Below are 24,122 nucleotides of genomic sequence, written 5' to 3' on the forward strand. Positions count from 1 at the left end.
AGGTAGTGGTCAAAAACTGTTTTGTTTATTGGTCAGTTAAAGGAATTTTTCAAAAGGCTGGCGTCTTTATTTTTTCTAAATGAACCCTTTAGTGAATGGGTACAAGTACCCCTTACCCATTCACAAGGGAGAGGGGCAGAATCAGGATGCCCCCTTATTTAAATGGGTAACCCTGATACTAATGAGCCCCCTGCCCACAGACCCCTACAACTACCGGGCCAGGGTTGTAGGGAAGAAGCCCTTGTCCCTGGAGGGCAAGTGGCCTGGTAAGCTGGAGGGAAGGGGGGGCACTCGATTGACCCCTTCTTTCCTGCCCTGCCAGGCTTGTGCTTGGATCAAGGATCTGGTAGGAATTTAAGGGAGACCCCACAATTTTTCCCCCATTTGTTGAGGGTGGGGGTTTCCCCTAAAGGTCCTACCAGGACTAAAGGGCCTGGTGTGACTTTTAGGGTAAACCCCCTCCCACACTTTTTATTTTTTTTTTTTACTGTGGTATCCCTCCTACCTTCCTACCAGACCTAAAGGTCCATGCTGTTTTTAGGGGAGTTTTATATGTCAGTCCTACTGCAGCAGGTTCTATACATTGTATAGATGTGCAACTTTGCAGGTAGTTTAAGGGGACCCCCCCCCCCCCAGGCATGATATTTAAAGGAATGTTTCTTTTTCTTTAGCTTTAAGCAATGAAAAATGAATGCCTGTTTAAAAACGGTTCTTTTTGAAAAATTTTTCTTACTGATTTATGTTCCATAGGGCAGCACACGAGTCCCCATACCACGTTTATGGCCAATACCTTGCATATAATGGGCACTTTTGAATGTACAAGTTCAAGTCCCATAGACTTGCATTGACTTTGACTTTGAAGTTTGCAATCGAAAATTCATCAGGTATGAATGTTCGACCGAGAACCAAACATGGGGGTGTTCGGCCCATCACTAGTGCCTGGTGTTCAAGACCACTGCTCAGCTCCCCTTGTCCCTTGCTTTAATATTCCTTGTCTATTAACCTAGAAAATGACCATTACTGATTTCCAACATTTGGCTTTAATTGTTTTCAGTGGGGTTCAGATTTGGGATCCAAACTTTGGTAACATTTGCAGAACCTACCCCAAACAGAACCCAGGTACATTCCGTTTCACAGGGGAGGGCTGCACCGTGACTGATCACTGCGATAGCCAATCAGAGGGTATCATAGAAATCAGGTGACCCGGAACCAGGAGTCCTGGATCCCAATCACTAGTACAGTACCTGGGCATCCTGGTGACAACCCGGGCCCCTGTGCAAGCAAGCTCCCAGCATAAACACAAGTATGCATATACGCATACTTTTGGCATCAGGTGGTTAATTAACCACTTGTCGTCCAGAGGATCCACCCCCCCCCCCCCCCATCCTGACCAGGCCATTTTTTTTGTGATACGGAGGTGCATTACTTTAACTGACAATTGTGTGGTCATGTAATGCTGTACATAAATGAAATTTAGGTATTTTTTTCCCACAAATAGAGATTTCTTTCAGTGGTATTTAATAATATCTGCGTTTTTTATTTTTTGCGCTATAAACATCAAAATTTTGGAAAAAAACAATATTTTTGACTTTTTTTCCATTAAACATATCCAGTAAAAAAAAATTAAAAATCTAATTTTTCATAACCTTAAGCCAAAATGTATTTCGATCCGTGTCTTTGCTAAAAAAAAAATACCAATATGTGTAAATTAATTGGTTTACGTGAAAGTTTTTTTTTTTTTTTTTTTTTTTTTTTATTATTATTTATTGGGTTTTAACAGGGTTGAACCAATCAAAAAGTCATGACAATTAAGATACACTTGCCACAATAATTCTGGTCGGAGTGGTAGAAGAGCAGTGTAGAAGTGTATAAGAGAAGAAAAAACATAGAACAAGAAGAAAGGATAATACTCATTCAGTGTGGTGAGAGCAGTTAATAGAAAGCGTTCATATGACATCGAATTTTAAAGTAGGTATGAGTAAGTAATGAGTAAAGTGGTTTATGTGAATGATAGGTATATAGAGTATGCTTAGGAGAGGAGGTATTAGAGGCCAATAGAAGGTGTGTAATCAAAGAGTACGGTGGAGATGAGGTTGGCTTGTAAATGGTGTTAGGTGAGTTGGGTGTCATAGAAAGCATTTGTTATCCACCAGTGACCTCGCGAAGAGGAGTGATAAAAGAAAAAGTGTCTGTGGACTCGGAATTTGAGATTAGGTAATGTGGAAGAAGAGAAGGAAAGCAAAAGGCTCGCAGGGCAAGAGAGGTAAAGAGGGCGAAATAATGGTAGAAAGAGTGATTAAATGAAAGTAGAGGAGGGAAAAGGTATCACCCGGAGATCCAGTTAGGTTAGATTGGAGAGAAAGAGAGGAGGCGGAAGATAAAAGAAAGAGGAGAGTAGGGGGAGAAGGAAGTCAGTGTGTAAGCCTTCCACCGTAAGAAATGTAGCAGGGGTGGCGTGTTGTCATTGTGTTTAGTAGGTCTATGATATAGGTATGGTGTCTGTGGAAAAGGAGGTCAAAAGAAGATGTTCAGGAGAAGGGGTGAGAGACAACAAAGCAATATAACAACTCATCCATCAACATCTAAATCTTTTGAAATGGTATGAAACGGCTCCAATGGCATTGGGATCGAAGAGGATTTTGTTAAACGGTTTAGTGAATGAGGATTATGTAGATAATAAGCCTGTTCCTGTGTGGATAAGGATCCCTTGATGTAAGATTCCCATTTGCGGAAGTAAGAAGACTCTTTTGAGAAGGTCGGGGAAATGATGAGGTTGAGCCTGTCAAGGCGTAGAAGAGAATGAAGTTCCTGTTTGACATCAGATAATGTTGGGGAGCAGTTGGAGACCCATTTCTGAAGAATGGCCCGTCTGGCTATTAGAATTGTTGAGGATATCCATGGCTTGTTGTTTCTATACGATGAGGTTTGGGAAGAGAAGAGGCCAATGGCTGGCTGGTCCAAAAGGACGAAAATGAGCAAATGAGCAGTAGTGGATTCATGGGTAGCTGGATGTTGGAGATTAAGGTTATGAAGTTGACCACTTGTTTCCAGAATGAAGAAATTGGTGAGCATAGCCAAAATCTGTGTTGTATGGTTGGTTTTTGACTTCCACAAAGAGGGCAAGTAGATAGAGCCGGATCAGTTTTTGAAAATAGACAGGGCATGTAGGCATGGTGGAGAATCTTAAGTTGTTGTTCCCGCCAGAACTCATTATGTTTGAAGGCACATGTGGAGTTGTAACCGGATAAAAGATGGTCAGCCGTAAATGCATTTCCGAAATCCTTGACCCAGGACTTCACAGCATTGAAAGTCTCAAAAGGTTTGGCGTACAGTAGATTCAGGGGTCTGTATATATTCGATATTTTGTATTTTTGAGAGTTCGCTAAGACCTCAATGAATGTAGATTGAAATCTTGTAGACTTCATAGGTGCCACAGAGTTGATGAAGTTTCTTACTTAAAGCATATAGAAAAAGTGGTGTGCTGGTAGACCGTAGGTGAGTAGGATAGTATTAAAAGGTTTTGGGGAACCCGTAGAGGTGTCATACAAGTGTTGTACCAAAGTTAAGTCTTGAGTCTTCCAAAGATCATAAGCTTCATATAATTGTGGGGGAATAAAGGAAGGGTTATGGTGGATAGGTAGGAAGCGAGAGAGCCACGGAGCTACCCCCAGGTTACGCCTGACTTCCCTCCATGCAAGGCCGATAAATGTAGGGATGTGCTAGCGCAGATTCAATGTGGTAGTTGGAGTAGGTAGAGGAGTGTGTGAGCCAGTCCAGGCATATACAGAGTAGACAGGAGAGGTTATAAACTCGGACAACGTGAAAGTTATAGCGTCTACAAATGGCGGTATATATACTGGGCTTTTTTTTCTTCTTCATACCAATAATGGTGGAGAACAGTAACTTATAGCAGGATTGCGAGACTGTGGCAGGCACTCTGACACTGGGTGGGGACTGACTAACTGCCACTGACATCCCAATGGCACTAATACAGTGATCAGTGTTAATAAAAAGCACTGACACTGTAATAATGACATTGGGCAGGAAGGGGTTAATATCTGGGGTGATCAAAAGGTTAACTGTGTGCTGTGTGTTGTTTTACTATGTGGGCTGCATGTGTGCTTCACTGTAAGCACACTTGCTATGCAGAGCCATACAAAGCAGTGTGCAGGAGCTGACAGGGGAGAGTTATATGTTGTTTACACATAGGTCTCTCCCCTGTCTGAGATAATGAGTGATCATCGGGTGGCAGCAAGAAATCAGCAACCGGGACCTGGTGACTGACAACCGAGGCCGCTAATTTTGCAAGCACCCCACTACCCGTGTATATATGTGATTTTGCGCACCCGTGCCACCCTGTAGCAGTATTTCTACTAAAGGGGCGGCACAAAAGCGGTTAACAGAATTTTCGAATATGTTAACAGAGAGAATGTTCCGATAATTTTATTATTAATTATATTGTTCTGTAATAAGGATATTATATTCATAGGGAAGGCATTCAAGCATTTTTAAGGTGCCATTTTGTATAGATATCAAACAATGTACAAGCACCCCCAGCGTGCAAAATTATGTAGATTAAGATTTGGTATACTGTATATTTTGTTAAGCGTGTCAATGGCGGTTGCACTCTATAGACCTGAATCTTCCATGTTAGAGGCAAGTCTATTTCTAACCTAGCTATCAGAGTGGCCCGAATAGTAGGGAATTGGGCATTAGGGACGGGAGCTGCTGCTTTTATAGTTTAAAATGTTCAGAGACATTATGTTTGATTCTTTGAGCCTGGATTTCCTGGGTGTTAGAGGCTCCCCAATGTTTTATTTGGTCTACAAATAGATGCTTAGTATAGTAAAACTACATTTATGCCTGTGTTTTTTTTCCAAAAAAATTGTGTGATGTGCTTCTGGAGCAAAAAAAAAAAGATCTAGAAGATAGAATGGGCAGGTAGGATAGAATCATTTTAGGTAATATTTTCATTTTACAAGCCACTATTCTGCCTGATGTAGAGCGGTCAATGGAGTCACATTGTTTAATCTCTTTGGGTATAGAGTCAAGGATGGGCTTATAATTAAGCTTTAATATGGATATCTAATAGTGGATGAAGCGCTCAGCCATGAGGGTAATAAACGAATTAAACTAAATATAAACAAATTAAAATAATATATATATATATATATAATAAAGTGACTAGTGCGCCAAATAAATGTGCAAATAAAATAATAAAAAATATAAAAAATTCCAATACATAAATATTTATAAAGTGAAGGTGACTGGTGCTTCAAATCAATCAATGTGTACAAACAAAGCAAATGACCAGTCTGCCACCCAGTGGCTAAAACTGGTACTAAATGTACACACACTAAGTGTATGAAAAGTGACAAGTGCCCAAAAAACTAAATATATATATATATATATATATATATACAAATCCACACATATTTTTTGTTTTATTTTTCACTTGTCACTTTAGGTCAGTGTTTCTCAACTCCAGTCCTCATGGACCCCCAACAGGTCATGTTTTCAGGATTTCCCTCAGATGAAACAGCTGTGGTAATTACTAAGGCAGTGAAACTGATCAAATCACCTGTGCAAAATAATGGAAATCCTGAAAACATGACCTGTTGGGGGTCCATGAGGACTGGAGTTGAGAAACACTGACCTAAAGTGACAAGTGAAAAATAAAACAAAAAATAAGTCCAAACTAAAGTGAAACAATTGTGCTATCACTCTTATGATGTGAAACTAAATAAATGCTTTTCCACTTCAAAATCTTGTGCTCAGAAACAAGGCGTGACACTCTAGTGCATATATCCTCCAGTGGCTAGAGTGCCTCCTCACCTCCTTTATTTGACCCCTGAAGAAGCCACGTGTTCGGGGCGTAACGCGTAGAGCGCAGTGACATCATTTCCAGGTGGAGCTCGGTGACGCAGTGGTCATATGATGCTAAAACCCTGCCCCACCACCCGGTGTCTGAAACCCCTTAAAGGGCCAGGAGGTGGCGGCATGAAGAGGTTAACAAGCAAGGCTAGGCCCTAATTTTTAGAGACAAGGAGCACATACTTTACTAAAAGAACTAAGATACTGCAGAGGATACAGCAGTGTAAACCTGACCAGAAGCAGGACAGTTCTATCAGGAATAATAGGCCTAATCCGTGTATGCCTAACTTTCATTTTAGCTACAGGGATAGGGAGCACAGTGCATGTGAGTGATTTCACGTGAGGTGGTTTAGGTACACACTGTTTTCGCCCTTTTTTATTTTTTTGTAGCAGTGTGCTGTGAACAAAATTATCCCCAAAAACAGATCAGGTCAGTAACAAGTGAATTTTGTGCTTTGAGCACCCTAAACGTAAAGCCGTATCAACAAAAAGAATACAAAAATAAGAAAAGAAATGATGAAAACCTCAAAATACCACCCCTAAAACCCACAACTCTCTATTATTAAAGGGAAGCCTTGCACCAAAAGAAGCAGTTTAATCTAAAATAGAGGCCATATCAACATACAGTACAATGGAAATCAATTAACACCCCGAATGAATAAAACTCCCAAAATATGGCCCCCCCGAAAAGATCTCAGACCTGCAGAATTCACCTTGAACCCATGGTAGAGACAAACCTGAACCTTATTTCTGTCGGTAACTTTTAGTTTGTATGGTCTCATGATATATATACAAATAATAATTAAAAAAAAAATAATATTAGTAATAATAATAATAATATTTGATTTCAGGTTCCGGTATCTCGATGCTCAGATCCCTGTTTACCCGGCAGCAGAAAAACTTTTGGATTTTCAATTCATAAATGCTGCTATGAGTGTGCCCCGTGTCCGGCAGGAGAGATATCCAACATTTCTGGTAGAGTTTGTATTTGTTAATAAGTTATTGTTGGATTGGGCAGAAGTTACCGCTGTAGTTAAAGTGAATGTCAGGGAAAAATATATATATATAGTACATCTCTGCAATGTGTGCACATTCCCCCATGCTTTATTATTATTATTATTATTATTATTATACAGTATTTATATAGCACCAACAGTTCGCTCAGCGCTGTACATTACAATGGTACACAATACATGCAACAGTACAATAACAATACAATGCGATACACGAGGGGTTCATGGGCCCTGCTCCTTGGAGCTTACAATCTAAGAGGGAGGAGATAGTGGTATTAGAGGAAATAGCTGTGGGGGATGGAGTGGTAGGAAGAGTGGAGGAGGTTGGCAATTAGCAGGGGGTGGGGTAGGCTTCCCTGAAGAGGTGGGTTTTCAGGGTGCCCCCAAAAGAGAGGAGAGTAGGTGATAGCCTGATGGATTGGGGTAGGGAGTTCCAGAGGATGGGTGATGCCCTGGAGAAGTCCTGGAGGACGGGCATGGGAGGAGGAGACCAGGGAACTAGAGAGAAAGTGGTCTTGTGAGGAGCGGAGAGTGCGGTTTGGGTGGTATATGGATATTAGGTCGGTGATATAGTTTGGGGCAGTATGATGGACAGCTTTGTACGTCAGTGTTAGGATTTTGAATTTGATCCATTGGGCAATCGGAAGCCAGTGGAGGGATTGGCAGAGGGGGGTGGCGGAGCGGTTGGTGAGGTGGATGAGTCTGGCTGCCGTATTCAGGATCGACTGAAGCGGGGATAGCCTGTGGCAAGGCAGGCCAGTGAGGAGGGAGTTGCAGTAATCGAGTCGTGATATGATAAGGGAGTAGATGAGCTGTTTAGTGATTTCTGGGGTTAGAAACGTGACGATTTTGGCGATGTTGCGGAGGTGGAGTCTGCATGAGTTTGTTAGTGATTGGACTTGGGGCTGGAAGGATAGATTGGAGTCAAGAATGACACCAAGTACTCTGGCCTGTGGGGGCGGGCCTGATGGTGGCGTTGTTGGATGTGATAGAGAAGTCAATGGGGGGGGTTGTCCAGGCTGGGGGGAAGACTAGGAGCTCAGTTTTGGAGAGGTTAAGTTTAAGGAAGTGAAGCGACATCCAATCTGATATGTCGTTCAGTAGGCTTGTGATTCGGGCGGACACTGAAGGGGTGAGGCGAGGGATCGAGAGATAGATCTGCATGTCGTTGGCATAGAGGTGGCTGTTGAAGCCGTGAGAGTGTTGGCCAAGGGAGGAGGTGTAGGTGGAGAAGAGAAGGGGCCCTAGAAAAGAGCCTTGAGGGACCCCCACAGAGAGGGAGAGTGAGGGAGAGGAGGCAGTGGTGTATTTAGGTTTTATGCTGCCCTAGGCAACGCAAAAACTGTATGCCCACATGGACACTGACCAACACAACCCCCCCCTTCCCCCTCCCACAGAGAGAGAATGACATTGACCAACACCGAGCCTTCCACTTCCCCCCCCCAGCGATAGAGACACTCATCTTCCCAGCTCTGGACATCCCCGGGAAAGAGAGCCAGGCTCTACATACAAACAGGCTGCAGCCTCTCTTGGATCCCACCTGGTTTCCATGGTGCACATGTCCTTTCTTGCATCCCTTCTTCTAGATGGAGGTGTTGCCACCCTGAAAAATGCCGCCCTAGGCAAGTGCCTTGTTTGCCTTGTGGTAAATACACCCCTGGGAGGAGGTAGCGTTATAGGTAACGCTGAAGGAGCGTTGTGATAGGTAGGACGAGAGCCTGGAGAGAGCAGAGTCTCTGAGGCCAAGGGAGTGTAGTTTTTTGAGGAGGAGGGGGTGGTCGACTGTGTCGAAAGCCACGGAGAGGTCAAGGAGAAGGAGCACTGAATAGTGGCCGTTAGCTTTGGCGGTTAGCAGGTCATTGGAGAGTTTGAGTAAGGCAGTTTTGGTGGAGTGAAGGGGACGGAAGCCGGACTGTAGGGGATTGAGGAGGTTGTTGTCGTTGAGGTGGGAGCTTAGGCAATTGTAGACTAAGCGCTTGAGGACTTTGGATGTAAATGGCAGCAGGGAGATGGGTCTAAGGTTGTTCGGGTCAGAAGGGTCCAGGGAGGGCTTTTTAAGTATGGGAGTGATGTGTGCGTGCTTCAGAGGGGAGGGGAATGCGCCGGAAGAGAGGGAGAGATTAAAGATGTGGGTGAGGGAGCGTAGGATGGAGGGGGAGGGAGGTCGTAGGAGTTGTGAGGGGACAGGGTCGAGGGGGCAGGTGGTGAGGCAGGCTTCAGAGAAGATCTTGGTGACCTCCTCAATGGTAGTAGGGTCGAAGGAGTGGAGTGTTGAGGGGGTTTCAGTGTGAGGAATGTTAGGTGGGGTGGAGGTCTGAATAGTGGTGAGGCCAAGGGATAGAGGTGATGAGGGGGTTGCTGTGTGAGAGGAGATGGGTGTGGAGGAAGTTTGAGCAGTGGCGATGTCCCTGTGGATTGTGTCAATCTTGTTTTTGAAGTGATTGGCAATCTCAAGGGCGGTGAGTGAGATGCTGGGTGGAGGTGGGGGCGGAGAGAGTATAAAGTTGAAGGTGGAGAAGAGTCGGCGAGGATTGGAGGAGAGGGTCTTGATGAGGGTCAGGAAGTAGGCTTGTTTAGCAGCGTGGAGGTGTAGGTGTGGAAGGCAGATTTATAGCGGGTGAACACTAGTTGGGATCTGGTTTTGCGTCATAGTCGCTCCAGGGCACGACTGCATCTTTGAGAGTTTTGGTGTTATCAGTCTGCCAGGGCTGGAGCGGTCGGGTCTGATGGTTCGTGTCGTTAAAGACGCTAGCGAGTCAAGTGCGGTTGACAGCGAGTTGTTATAGGCAGTCATGTCCAGGTCGGGGCAGGACAGGGGGAGGATGCTGTCATAAAGTTAATCAGCTGCAGAGTGGAGGGGGGCAGGGTTCAGGTTGCGGAGGTTTCGGCTGGTAGTAGTGTGACATTTGGAGGGGTAGGCATTGGAGGACGAGGAGATAGAGAAGGTAATAAGGTTGTGGTCAGAGAGAGGGAAGGGGGTGTTAGTGAGGTTGTGGGTGGCATAGAGATGGGAGAAGACAAGGTCCAGGATGTTCCCATTGGAGTGGGTGGTGGATTGTATGCACTGTGCAAGTGCAAAAGTGGAGGTTAAGTGGAGGAGTTGGGATGTGGCCGGGTTGGTGATGTTGACATGGATGTTGAAATCTCCGAGGATGATGGATGGAGGAGAGAAAGAAGGGTAGCCAGGTGGAAAAGTCATCAAGGAAGCGGGATACGGGTCCAGGAGGCCGGTAGATTACAGCAGTCCTCAGGGGGTTGGGGAGAATAGTCAGATGCAGTGGGCCTCGAGGGAGGAGAAGGTGCAGAAAGATACTTGTTGATCCTGCCAGAAATGCACTCAGCTCATAATTCCTATTGTAGGATGACAACACACAGGAATTTGTGGACTGAAATCACAAGAAATGGTGTCAGCCCTGCCCAGTTGTATTTTAAACTGCCATTACTGCTACTACTATTAAAATACTGAATCCCTTCCCTTTCCCCATTTTTACTGACAACATTAAAAGGTATTTTTTGCACGTTATATTTAAGCACTTTACAACCGTGTTATGGCCGAATGATGGCTACAGCGCGGTTCTCCAGTTCTGGGAGGGCGTCATATGATGTCCTTCTCCTAGAACACACCCGGCGCTGTCTGTCATCGCTGTGTCCTTTGGATGCAGCCGATCATATGACATGGTAAAAGACCAATCACAGCGACCTTTTACCATGTGATCAGCTGTGTCCAATGACAGAGCTGATCACAGGGTAAATACAGTTGCTAGTTATTAGCAGCACTTTCCTCACTCTGTCACAGGGTGAGGAAAGAACTGCTGATAACTGTCAAGTGTCAAAGAAGACATCTGCACTGATAATCAAGGCACTGATTAGTGTCCTGATTATTACTGCAGCCCCAAAAGTGCCCAACAGTGCTACCCATTAGAGCCAGCAATGGAGCACAGCAGTGCCACCCATCAGTGTCCAGCAGTGCCACCCATCAGTGTCCAGCAATGCCACCCAGCAGTGCTGCTATCAGTGCCACCCGTCGGTACCTAGCAGTACCGCCCAGCGTTGCTCTCAACAGTGTCTCCAGTCAGTGCCATCAGTCAGTGCTGCCAGTCAGTGCCCTTAAGTGCTGTTTGTTTAGTGCCCATCAGTGCCGTCTATCAGTGTCCATAATTGCCGCCAATCAGCACCCATCAGTGCAGTCTATCAATGCCCATCAGTGCTGCCTATCAGTGCCAGCTCATCAATGCCCATCAGTGCAGCCTCATCAATGCCCATCAGTGCAGCCTAATCAATGCAGATCAGTGAAGGAGAAAAATTACTTGTTTGCAAAATTTTATAATAGAAACAAAGAGAACCTTTTTTTTCAAAATTCTTGCTCCTATTTTATTTATAGTACAAAAATAAAAAACCCAGCGGTGATTAAGTACCACCAAAAGAAAGCTGTGTGAAGTGTGAGTACAGTGTTGCATGACTGTGCAATTGTCATTCAAAGTGCAACAGCGCTGAAAGCTGAAAATTGTCCTGGGCAGGAAGGGGGTGAAAGTGCTCTGTAGGCAAAATGGTTAAAGTTGGCCTGGCATAGCCCTACATGTCTATATGAATCAATTTCCACAATGTCCAGCAACAGTTTATTTTGTTTCTCTAAAGTTCCACATTTATCATAGAAAAATAAACCTTGAGCTCCAGTCAGTGACTTTGCCTAGGCCAGTGGTCGGCAAGCCGCGGCTCGTGAGCCACATGCGGCTCTTTACAAACTTCAATGCGGCTCTTCTGTGTGCCGGGCGCCCGCTCCCCTCCCTCCTCTCGGGCGGCCGCTCCCCTCCCTCCTCTCGGGCGGCCGCCCGCTCCCCTCCCTCCTCTCGGACGGCCGCCCCCTCCCCTCCCTCCTCTCGGGCGGCCGCCCCAAAAGTCAGGACTCTGCAGCTGTCAGGATGTAGGCGGGGCAGCCAGGATGTAGGCGGGGCAGCGTGACGAACTCCTCTCCTCTCACAGTCCGCCCTGAAGACCAGAACGGCGCGGGAACACGGCGAGAGGAACGCGCGGAGCAAAGGTAAGTGAATTGACACAGGGGGACTTACTATATGGGGGATGAATTACTATAGGGGGGATGAATTACTATAGGGGGGATGAATTACTATGGGGGATGAATTACTATATGGGGGATGAATTACTATGGGGGATGTATTACTATGGGGGATGAATTACTATATGGGGGATGAATTACTATGGGGGATGAATTACTATGGGGGATGAATTACTATGGGCGATGAATTACTATATGGGGGATGAATTACTATATGGGGGACGAATTACTATATGGGGGACGAATTACTATGGGGGATGAATTACTATGGGGGATGAATTACTATATGGGGGATGAATTACTATATGGGGGATGTATTACTATGGGGGATGAATTACTATATGGGGGATGAATTACTATATGGGGGATGAATTACTATGGGGGATGAATTACTATGGGTGATGAATTACTATATGGGGGACGAATTACTATATGGGGGATGAATTACTATGGGGGATGAATTACTATATGGGGGATGAATTACTATATGGGGGATGAATTACTATATGGGGGATGAATTACTATATGGGGGATGAATTACTATGGGGGATGAATTACTATATGGGGGATGAATTACTATATGGGGGATGAATTACTATGGGGGATGAATTACTATGGGGGATGAATTACTATATGGGGGATGAATTACTATATGGGGGATGAATTGCTTTGGGGGATGAATTACTATATGGGGGATGTATTTTCAGTTTTAAAAATGTGGCTCTCAAAATAAATTTCAATCGTGGTTTTGGTGAGATTTGGCTCAGTTGAAAAAAAAAGGTTGCCCACCACTGACCTAGGCCAAGATCTCATCTGTCTGCTGCAGGCAGGAGGAAGCGTTACTTCAGTCTCCTCTCCCCAGTGATCAGACTGCAACATTGTAATGTTTTATCTTGAGCTGTTAATGTCATCCTCTATGTCTGTCTACTAAAGTTAAGGAAACATCCCCTCTAACTCCCATCCTTCATGAATTTGTTTTAAATGCCTTTTTTGTAAATAACTTTAACCTGTCGCTGCTTTTAGGTCATTTTGTTTTTACAATACACAGATTGTAATGATTGTGGAAGACAATAGCACAAAAAGAAAGCCTTAACTGTCCCAAAAAGCTGAAATATAAAGATTGATCAGGTCCTCTCACGTACCTTGTGGAGATCCTGACATGAAAAGGAAAGCCACTCTTCCATCTCCAGCTTAGGGGCCCCTGGTAGTAAGTCAGCGGGCAAACGAGCATGGAGAGATATGAGTGCTGGTAGCTTGTCCAGTAGACTGCACAGTAGGTAGCTGGAGGTGCCCCCAGAGATGAGCCGGGTGGCAGAGACAGCAGGTAGCAGATATGTGTTTACAGACCCTGGACTTGGCTGGTAGATGACAGGTTGCCAGTGCTGGGCAGGCTGGCAAAAGCCCGGTAATTAGGAAAAGCTTCAGGGGCACTTGGTAAACAGGATAGTCAGGATGCAGAGTGTCAGGGAGATACATGCCATAGTGCGACTGAACCTCTGGACTTACACAGATGTGCGCGGGCCCATTATGTGCACACCAGCGACTGCCCAGTGCTAATGTTGGCACCAATCAGACTATTTAAACCCAGCAGCACTATTATCCTGTGCTGTCTGATCTGCAGCCCCCCTCCTGTATTCCTGTGCCTGTTCCTGGGAGTGATACCTGTGATTGACCTCGGCTTGCTTCTTGGACTCTACCTCTGCCTTCTGTAACTGATTGATCTGCTCTCACCATTACCAAGGGCGGACTGACAATTCATGGGGCCCCCGGGCAATAGGGGATCATGGGGCCCCTGTGCCCTTGCCCAAACTCAAAAAAGCCTATGAAAAAGGTACCAGGGATATCTTATGGGGCCCCCTACTAGACCCCGGGCCCTCGAGCAGTGCCCGAGTTTCCAAATGGTCAGTCCGCCCCTGACCATTACTGACGTTGGCCTGCCACCTGACTACTCTTCTGCTTGCCGTTTATGCCTGATCTGCTTGTTACCGAATCGGCCTGTCTGAGCCCACATACAACATGCTACCCTGCTCTGCCTCCAGCCTGTCCAGCTGTGATGTCTGCCTGCTACCAGCCTGCTCTGCTGCCAGCCTGCCCCGTTGTGACTGGGTGATGTAATTGATCAAATACAGCAAGAGAGAATATCACCAGCACACCGAGGATCACCAATATGGGTCCAAAAGTTTTAACGATCGATCACATAGTTACAGCAAGGCAACGTTTTGGAGTCTCGCAGGACCCCTTCATCAGGCATGTGACCAGGCATATGTCACATGCCTGATGAAGTGGTCCTGCAAGACTCCAAAATGTTGCCTTGCTGTAACTATGTGATCGCTCATTAAAACTTTTGGAGCCATATTGGTGATCCTCGGTGTGCCGGTGACATTCTCTCTTCCTGATTCTGTTCAGTTCCAGCCAACGGTAGCTGCAGCACCCACTTATACACACAGCCATTTTTAACGCAGGAACATGTGCGTTTGGATTGTACACTTGCATTGATCAAATACAGTCACAAAAATATTCGGTCAATGGCTTGTTCAATGGCAATGGGATACTCACCTGCATTGTTTGCACTCTAAGAACAGGGGATTAAGGCAGGTGAAATGATCAAATATATGTAAATAAGTTTGTTTGAATATGAATCTTAGTCCAAATCTCATCCCTAATTCTGGATGTCTCACACATGGTTGACATGTTATGAACAAAAGTAAACCGTTTCTTAGCTTTTTAAAATTAATATTTAATTTAATTTAAATAATTTATTAATTTTTGTTTAATATTTTCTTTTATTCTCCCACAACGCACTGATGGAAATCCAACTGTAAGCTGTGAGGGGACTCAAAGCAATTTGATTTCTCAGAAGCTCTGACCCCGATGCTCATTGTGTTTGTATTGTTCTTCCTGCAGACAGTGAAAACTGCATGAAATGTCCTGATGAAGAATGGCCAAATGAGAAGAAGGATCGGTGTGTTCCAAGAGTGGTGGAATTTCTCTCCTACACTGATGACACCATTGTTGCAGTATTTTCAGCCGTCTCCATCCTCTGTTGTCTTCTGACTGGTTTAATATTGGGGATATTTATACATTACCAGGACACCCCCATTGTTAAAGCCAATAACCGGAACCTGAGCTATCTTCTCCTGGTCTCCATCATGCTGAGCTTCCTCTGTGTCTTCTTGTTCCTCGGCCATCCAGTAGATGTAACCTGCATGCTGCGTGTCACCTCTTTTGGTGTCATCTTCTCAGTTGCCGTCTCTTCTCTACTTGCCAAAAGTATCATGGTGTGTATTGCTTTTAAAGCCACCAAACCTGGGAGTCCCTGGAGGAAATGGATGGGAGCCAAACTGTCCTATTTTATCATTTGTGTCTTCTCACTGGTCCAAATCATAATCTGTGTCACTTGGTTGTCTATTTCTCCCCCCTTCCAGGATCAGGACATTCACTCTTATCAGGGGAAGATCGTCATTCAGTGTAATGAGGGTTCAGTTATCGGCTTCTACTCTGTCCTGGGATATATGGGGCTTCTGGCAGCTGTGAGCTTCATTATAGCTTTTATAGCCAGGACATTACCGGACAGTTTTAATGAGGCCAAGTACATCACCTTCAGCATGCTGGTGTTCTGCAGTGTCTGGATTGCCATGATCCCGGCCTATCTGAGCACCAGAGGGAAATACATGGTGGCTGTGGAGGTTTTTGCTATAATGGCCTCAAGTTCTGGACTTCTTGGCTGTATATTTTTACCAAAATGTTACATAATTCTGTTCAGATGTGATCTGAATACAAAGACAGTTATCCGCTAATATGTGAGGAGCAACACTGGGCTACCTGTAGTTATATAATTATCTCTATTATTTAAATGTTTGTATTTTGCTAGTGTATTGAGAATGAACACTGTTATGTATAAACATTTGATATTTACCTCTCTGATGGATGGTGAGTTTAATTTTTGTTCTGTATCAGGCACCTTGGGTTTGGTAAAAAATAAAACTTGTCCCCTGTTGGGTGTAGTGGTTCCTCCCACCAGCCATTACATCTCTACAGAACAATTACATAGTGAGGAGGAACCACAGTGACCAGAGGGGGGAAAATATCCAAAACATCCTAAACTGTCAGAAACCAGAACCACCCATCACTCTTCAGGAGAGGGAAACTTTCACTCACCACCTTCCAAAAAGATAAATATTAAACATTTTCTTATATAAGAATATCGTAATGTAATTTATTTAGTGTTAGGGTCACTCTAATATACATGTATCTGGCTATATTAATAAATACATTTTGTTGGTGTTTCCCAAATCATTTTAATATTAGTTAAATCCCAAATTCCTGGAGCTGAAGTCTCTGGCTGTATCCTGGTACAGCAATCAGAGACCTGAAGACAAATTCCCAGAGTGGAGGTCTCTGTCCATATCTTGGTACAACAAAGACCTGAAGCCAAATTCCCAGAGCCGAAGTCTCTGTGTATATCCTGGTACAGCAATCAGAGACCTGAAGCCAAATTCCTGGAGCTGAGGTCTCAGGCTATATCCTGGTACAGCAATCAGAGACCTGAACCCAAATTCCCGGAGCGGAGATCTCTGGCTATATCCTGGAACATCAATCAGAGACCTGAACCCAAATTCCCAGAGCCTACGTCTCTGTCTATATTCAGGTATAGCAATCAGAGACCTAAGCCCAGATTCCCGGAGCCGAGGTCTCTGTCCATATCCTGCTACAGCAGAGACCTGAACCCAGATTCCCGGAGCCGAGGTCTCTGTCTATATCTTGGTACAGCAGAGACCTGAGTCCAGATTCCCAGAGCCGAGGTCTCTGTCCATATCCTGGTACAGCAATCAGAGACTTGAACCCAAATTCCTGGAGCCAAGCTCTCTGTCTATATCCTGGTACAGCAATCAGAGACCTGAGTCCAGATTCCCAGAGCCAAGGTCTCTGTCCATATCCTATTATAGCAATCAGAGACTTGGACCCAAATTCCTGGAGCCAAGCTCTCTGTCTATATCCTGGTACAGCAATCAGAGACCTGAGCATAAAATCTCAGACCAAGGTATTTCTCCAAATGCCAGATGTAACCCATAGCAACCATCAAGAACTCTGGTTGCTATTGGTCACTCATTCTCCGGGATTGAGGAGGTGGAAGGCAGCATGGAGGGGCTTAGTGAAGGTGGTGGTGAAGGTGTCTTATGGGGTCACATAGCTCACAGAAGGACCACCGGCCTCAATGTCCAGATACACTCCAAAGCTCCATGTGCTCGGAGAATATTTCAGTTCAATCTCCTCGGGATTGTGAGTGGCATAGTAAGTCCCTCGGCTCTTGGCCAGAACCCAGGATTTATTATTAAACCCTAGTGCAGAGAACTGACCTTCCCGCTCAATAGGCCACGCTGGGATAGTTCACGCCCATACTGAAATCTGATAATGATTTAATCTTGACTTTCCAGTGATGTCTGCCACATGAAAATATCCTGGTACCCAGGACCTGGTTATTAATGAAGTGGAGAGTCATGTCCAGGCATTGTGGTAGTGTTTTCTGGATACAGGTTGCTTTCTTTGTGTCTCTGGAAAGCAATATGGCAGGTCCAGCCGTATTCTCATCCAGAAACATGTAGGATGTCTTTTGGACATAGAATGCTTTCTGTGCCTGCAAATAAAAAAAAAAAGATTTCTCCAAACCCTTCTGTAAGAGCAGAGAAAAAATTACGGGATCAATATCTCCTGCAGAAGACAAAATATCCTCCTCTTCGAACTGTGCCCCATTGATAACCTGGACAAAGTCATCATTGTCCATCTCCAGCCTCTGTAGCTCCATCATCGGATTGGTTGCATGACACAGATCTTCCAGTTGTTGGATCTTTCCAGACATGTTCTCTTTCTTCACCTCCAGATTACTGAGGAGATGAGAGATCAGCAGTAAGACCTTGTCCTTCTGCTGGAAGATCTCGGCCAGGACATGTGTCTCCAGGATGTCCATCTGTCTCCTGAGGTCTCTGAGCAGTGTGGTCACTCTGTCTGTTTCCATCGCTGATTTCTGGGTCACCTCTCTCTTATGTTCCTGGAGATGAAGGATTCTGTTCTCAGTCACTTCTCTGCTGCAAATCATTTCCTGGAGGATCTGTCTCCATGTCTTTTTCTTCTTCTCCAAGGCCACCTTCAGGATCTCTGATTGCTGCTGATGTTCATCCACATTACCACAGGTGTCAGAGACACAGCCCACATTCTGGGAGCCATCCAGAGTCTTCTCATCACCAGAGCTCATTGTGCTAGCTGTGTCTTCCAGGTGTCCAGAGAGGAAGGACTCCATTCTGGCTCTCAGTTCTGGGTTCTTCTGAACAGTTGGTCCTTTTTGGAATGTTTGCTTGCAATTAGGACAGCAGTATTGTCCTTCTGTATGTCTGAACCACGTCTTACTTGTAGACTCCTGGCAGAAGCTGTGACCACACTGTAGGGTGACAGGGACAGTGTACAATTTCAGAATGATGCAGCAGACCAGGTCCTCCCTTCTGAATCCAACAGTGATAGGAAATGAAGAGAGTGATATGATACTCCTCTTATAACTCAGGAGGAGGGAGCGGCCCCACTGGAACATCACCTGCTTGACCCAACCTGGATTTCCTCATTTCACTTCTCTACACCCCCCCTTCCTGCATACAAGACATTATACTATGAGACAATATGGAGGAGAACACAGTGTACAGAGGACACTGAGCAATTCACCTCACATGACTTCATCCCCTCCCCCACAGTCACACTATTATTATTATACCTTTACATAGCTCCGACATACTGTATACCACAGCGCTGTACACAGAACGGTTTGCTCAGATATCACACTGGGTGTCTTGCAGGGATTGGAGGGAAATGGACTGTAATGAACTCATACAGCCGTATAGAAGGATTTCTGGGAAGTCTGGAGTTGCTCCATAGTACAGAGTAGGATAGGTTGGTGTGGTTGTGTATTGAGAATTGTGTGGTGGGGAATTCCGGGTGACAATATCACTGTCTGTGGTCAGGAGGTGATTGCTGAGCTGCACACGGGATTTCCATAACAAGAAATAACCCAGAATACCTCAACACCTGCAGGTTTGGAGGTAATCCAAAGTATAATACACGATATTGCCCAAAGTATTATCCCCGCCCCCTCCAAATCATGTGATTCAGGTGTTCCAATCCCCTCCATGGACACAGGTGTATACAATCAAGCCCCTAGGCATGCAGACTGCTTCTACAAACATTGGTGAAAGAATGGGTCGCTCTCAGGAGCTCAGTGACTTTTTTTTTAATTGTATTTTATTTTATTTTTTTTGGCTGCAGCAGCTGCAGAACTAAAACCATTTACGACATAATTGCTGTCCCCTTCTGCGTCACAAGTGTTCCTCCTTCTGTATCAGCAGAAGGTCCCTTTTTATTGTTGTCACAGCAGCTAAAATATTGAGGGCATCATTGCTGAAGGAGGCCCCTTCTCAGCTGCAGGCGTTCTTCCTTCTACGTCACTATTCTTTTTTTGTCTTTCTCGGTTTTTTTACATTTTTTTTTTTTGTACTGCCGTGGCCAAAACGAATTAAAGTATCCATAGTTACTGTAGCCCCAATTTTCTGTAGAAAAACCCAAAACAATAAAAACACAGTCTATAGTGCACCAAACACAAACATATTGCACCCAAGCACCAAAATCCCATCCCACACAGAAAAAAAGTGGAAAAATCCCCTAAAAAATCCCCATCATGTCGGAAATGCCAAGAAGGAGAGGCAGATGCTCACAGGCAGCTAAGAGAGGGCAAGCAGCCTCTGTGTCCACAGTGAACAGTGGTGGTCATGGACATGGTGTATCCTCTGCAGGCAGGGCACGCTTGTCCTTTGTTTCTGGTGCTGGCCGTATTATTGAGCCACAACATGCAGATGAGGTGGGGGAGGGGATAACTCAGCTATCTTCATCCTCCTCATCTTCTGTCACCCAGGCTCATACTACTTTGCCTTCCACTGCAGCTGCCAAAGCGGCCTGTTCCTCCGGCTCCTTGTCCACCACAGCTGCTCCTTCCGTAGCCCCACCATCATGCATGGAGGAGTCACCACAATCATTTGATCACAGTGTCAGTCCCATGCTGCTGAAGGATGTGCACCAATTTGAATGCTCCAATGTTGGTTCCCAGGATGAGGAAAGGAGTGACATGAGCCTAGAGAGAGGGGGTGTCAGTGAGGGAAAAGAAATTGGCAGTCATGTTCCCCCAGCCGCAGCACACTGCCAAGCTGGGTCCAGTGATAAGGAGGAAGGGGATGATGAGGTCAGATGAGAGAACAGAGGAGGATAGTGAGGAGGAGGCAGAACTCCAACGAGGCAGGATGTCCTCCAGGGGCAGGTGTAAGGACAGCCAACCAATAGCATCACATGACAGAGCTCCACAGGTGCGGGGCACTGCTGACTCCCGGCAGACTTCCACAACTTCTCTGGTGTGGGCTTTTTTCAACACATGTGCAGCAGACCGCAGCATCCCTATTTGCAGTCTCTGTCTGAAGCATATCAAGCGTGGCCAAAACACCAGCCTCTTAGGGACCACGTGCTTGACAAGACATATGATGAGCTGCCATGCAACCCATTGGCAACAACACCTGAGAGGCCCACATCTGAAAAAAGTGCAGACTTCTTCTTGCTCCTCATCTGGGATCTCTACCTCCTCTGTAAAACATCAGGTCTTCTCAACAGCCTCCACTGAGAGGAGTGATGGTACAGCAATGGGTGACACAGGTCCTTGCACCCCATCTGCTAGCAGTACACCACCTGTTGATTTCAGCAGGAAAATTTCACTACCCCATTTGCTGAACTGTGAAAAAAAATTCTGTCCCACCCATTCACATGCTCAGCATCTAGGTGCTAACCTGGACAAATTGCTACGTTACAACTTTCCATCTGGTGAACTCTGTCCCCTTCCGTGAATTTGCAGAATGTGCTGTACCACAGTGGCAGGTTCTGAAAAGACAATTCTTTTCACATAAGGCCGTTCCAGATCTGTACCATCATGTGGAAGGCAATGGTTTGGCCTCATTGGACAGGGCGGTCAGCAGCAAGGTCCACATTACTGCTGACACGTGGTCCAGCAGGCATGGTCAGGGACCTTACATATCCTTCACAGCACACTGGGTAACTCTGCTATCAGCTGGGAAGGATGCAGGACAGGGTTCAGTGCTGGAGCTTGTTCCACCACCACGCCTTCAAAAAGCTAGTGGTGATTCTGCCACATCTGTCTAATCCACCCCCTCCTTTTCCTCTGCTTCTATGGCCTCTTTTGCTGAATTGTCCTCTGAACCAGCAGTGCTCCGATAATCATTCAAGGGGCTACACAAGCAGTCAGGCTAAGAGATGCCATGCGGTGCTTCAGTTGGTCTGTCTAGGGGACAGGAGCCACACTCCATGCATGGCACACATCCTGAATTTGGTGGTGCAGTGTTTCTTGAACAGGTACCCAGGCTTTCAAGATCTTCTGAGGCAGGCCAAAATAGTATGTGGCCATTTCCGGTGGTCATACATGACCAGTGTTCGGCTGGCTGACATTCAACGGGAATTCAACCTGCCCACCAACCACCTCATTTGTGATATGCCCACCAGATGGAACTCAACATTGGCAATGCTGCAGCAGCTGCACACACAGCAGAGGGCCAACAATGAGTATCTGTGTGAATATGGCACAAGGACAGGCTCAGGGGAGGTTGGCTTCTTTTCGCCACACCAGTGGCTGCTGAAAAGGATGCATGCACTGTCCTGTCACCATTTGAGGAGGCCACAGGGATGGTGAGCCGAGACAATGCATGCATCAGTGACATTACCCCTCTAGTCTTCCTGCTGGAGCACACGCTGCGTGGAATCATGGACAGGGCACTTGAGGCAGAACAGCAGGAGGAAGAGGAGGATTTCCTGTCTTCTCAAGGCCCCCTTTATGCAGAAACCATTTCTGTGGGGCCACAAAACACACAGCAGGAGGAGGAGGAGGATTGCAGCACCATGGAAGTAGAGGATCACATACAGCAGTCTTCAAGGGGTGGTTTTCAGTCTCCAGAACCCCAGCCAGGAGTATTACGTGGCTGGGAGGAGGTAGTTCCTAACAATGTCATCCTCAGTGATGCAGAGGACTCAGAATCTCCTGCCTCCTCAAATGTACGGTGCATGGGCTCCCTGATTCTGCAAAGCCTGTGTAAGGACCCAAGGATTCATGGTATCAGGTATCAAGGAGAGGGATCAATACTGGTTGGCAACCCCTCTTAATCCACATTACAAGGGTGAAGTTACAGAGCTCCTCCAGTCTTCACAGAAGGAGCAGAGGATGAAACATCTTGAGGACGCCATGAAAAAAATTTTTTTAGTACCTTTCCAGACAATGGGAGGTTACCATTTCCTGGACAACGTGTTTCTGAGGCTTCGTTCTGTCAAAGGAAGAGCGGTGGAGAAGATGTCCGGCTGGCTGTTGCCTTCAAACAGTTCTTTAGTCCTCAGTGCCCAGGCCTGTTAGGTTTAAGCACCCATCGGCAGGGTCTGCATCATATGGTGCAGGATTATCTAGGGGCAAGAGCAGACTTGGAGACCTTTCCAACTGAGGATCCACTGGGTTACTGGGTCTAGAGGATGGATGACTGGCCAGAACTTGCTCAATATGCCATCAAACTACTGGCCTGTCCTGCACCCAGCGTGCTTTCCGAATGGACATTCAGTGCTGCTGGAGGTTTTGTGGCGAATAAAAGAGTGCAGATGTAAATATATAGACACAGCGCCAATAAATTATATATAAAGCTGAAAACCTAACCAAAGAAAAGGTAAGTGACAAAAAATATATAAACGAATGCGCTAAATACCAAATCACATGCAAATGCAAATAAATACATAAGTAAAATAAAAAATATATCTATAAATGTCCGTAATTCATATATAAGTCCAAACACCAATATAAATGATTGAAAAAATCTCTTCAAACAAGAAAAAACACAGTGTAGCAAAATCCACCACCGAATGAAATGGGTAAACTCACCAGAGCTATTTGCTGATCAAATTATAAATCAGCAAAAATAGCAATTGCTTTGGGAGCGATGATCTGTTGGAGTATCCAGGAGCAATAGACTGCAATCAGCCAAATCAGCACACATGGAACAGCCTTAACTGCAAGTGGGCATCATGCCTTCATAACTTTGGAAATGCTCGGGGAATCAAAGAAGAGTATCATGGTGCAGTTTATTAAAACAAAGATAATTTTTATTGTAGCCTTTAGAGATGAGCGAATCGAACATGACGAAGTGGAATTCGTTCCGAAGATTTGGAAAAATTCTATTCGCGACGAATCCGAAGATTAGCAAACTTCAGATGCACGAATCGAATTTTCCCAAAAATGGCGGCGACATGTGTGGCGACGGAGAAAATGGACAGAGAAGATGGGGCGGGGATCTCTGGGAAGGCGCGCAGACAAGGCGCGCTGACCCATAATGCATTCATGACATGTGATTGCATTAGCCAATCAGCAGCCAGCCAGCACTGTGTAATGGTGGAGCTATAAATCGCGGCCATCTTAGAATTCTCCATTAGCCTCTGGTCATTCAAGAGAGACAGACCTGTGTGTATTAAGGGACAGAGTTAGGGCCACAGAGACTTTAGGGCCACAGAATCGTTACTCAGGGACACAGAATCGTTACTCAGGGACACAGAATCGTTACTTAGGGCCACAGCTATCAAAGAATCGAAAATTTAAAGTGACATACACCCTTTTTTTTTTGGTGGCTGTCGTGCACAGTTGGTGCTGCAGTTTGCCGATTGTGCAAAATAAACTGACTTTCTGCTTCACAACCACTATTGTACGTTCAAAGAGTTAAATCCATTTACACGCCGGCTGGCGGTAATATTTTTTGGGTGATTAGTGCATTCCAGTGACACAAACGTACAGTTTCCAGCCAACGGCAAGCTGCAATTGACCAATTGTGTACAATAAACTGACTTTCTGCTTCACAACCACTATTGTACGTTCAAAGAGTTAGATCCATTTACACGCCGGGTGGCGGTAATATTTTTTGGGTGATTAGTGCATTCCAGTGACATAAACGTACAGTTTCCAGCCAACGGCAAGCTGCAATTGGCCGATTGTGCTAAATAAACTGACTTTCTGCTTCACAACCACTATTGTACGTTCAAAGAGTTAAATCCAT

General features: G+C 45.4%; 2 protein-coding genes across 2 annotated transcripts; one reads left to right on the plus strand and one right to left on the minus strand.

Moving 5' to 3' along the window:
* The first annotated feature begins 6,743 nt into the window (after window positions 1–6,743).
* Window positions 6,744–15,755, plus strand: LOC149457672 (vomeronasal type-2 receptor 26-like). The gene is made up of 2 exons (XM_089683400.1): window positions 6,744–6,849; window positions 14,863–15,755. Exon 2 carries the CDS (start codon window positions 14,877–14,879, stop codon window positions 15,753–15,755), a length of 879 nt encoding a protein of 292 aa, XP_089539526.1. The 5' UTR covers window positions 6,744–6,849; window positions 14,863–14,876.
* A 1,568-nt stretch (window positions 15,756–17,323) lies between these two features.
* On the minus strand, window positions 17,324–18,538 carry LOC149457673 (tripartite motif-containing protein 6-like). Its single transcript, XM_089683401.1, has one exon. It carries the CDS (start codon window positions 18,536–18,538, stop codon window positions 17,324–17,326), a length of 1,215 nt encoding a protein of 404 aa, XP_089539527.1.
* Window positions 18,539–24,122: the final 5,584 nt, after the last annotated feature.

The sequence above is a fragment of the Staurois parvus genome, unplaced genomic scaffold (assembly GCF_062004578.1).
Source record: "Staurois parvus isolate SC_StPar_1 unplaced genomic scaffold, SC_StPar_1.0 ptg000308l, whole genome shotgun sequence".
Taxonomy (NCBI): domain Eukaryota; kingdom Metazoa; phylum Chordata; class Amphibia; order Anura; family Ranidae; genus Staurois; species Staurois parvus.

Excerpts from the sequence above, each read along its gene's own strand:
- LOC149457672 (XM_089683400.1), top strand. The coding sequence starts at position 14,877 with ATGAAATGTCCTGATGAAGAATGGCCAAATGAGAAGAAGGATCGGTGT.
- LOC149457673 (XM_089683401.1), bottom strand. The coding sequence starts at position 18,538 with ATGTTCCAGTGGGGCCGCTCCCTCCTCCTGAGTTATAAGAGGAGTATC.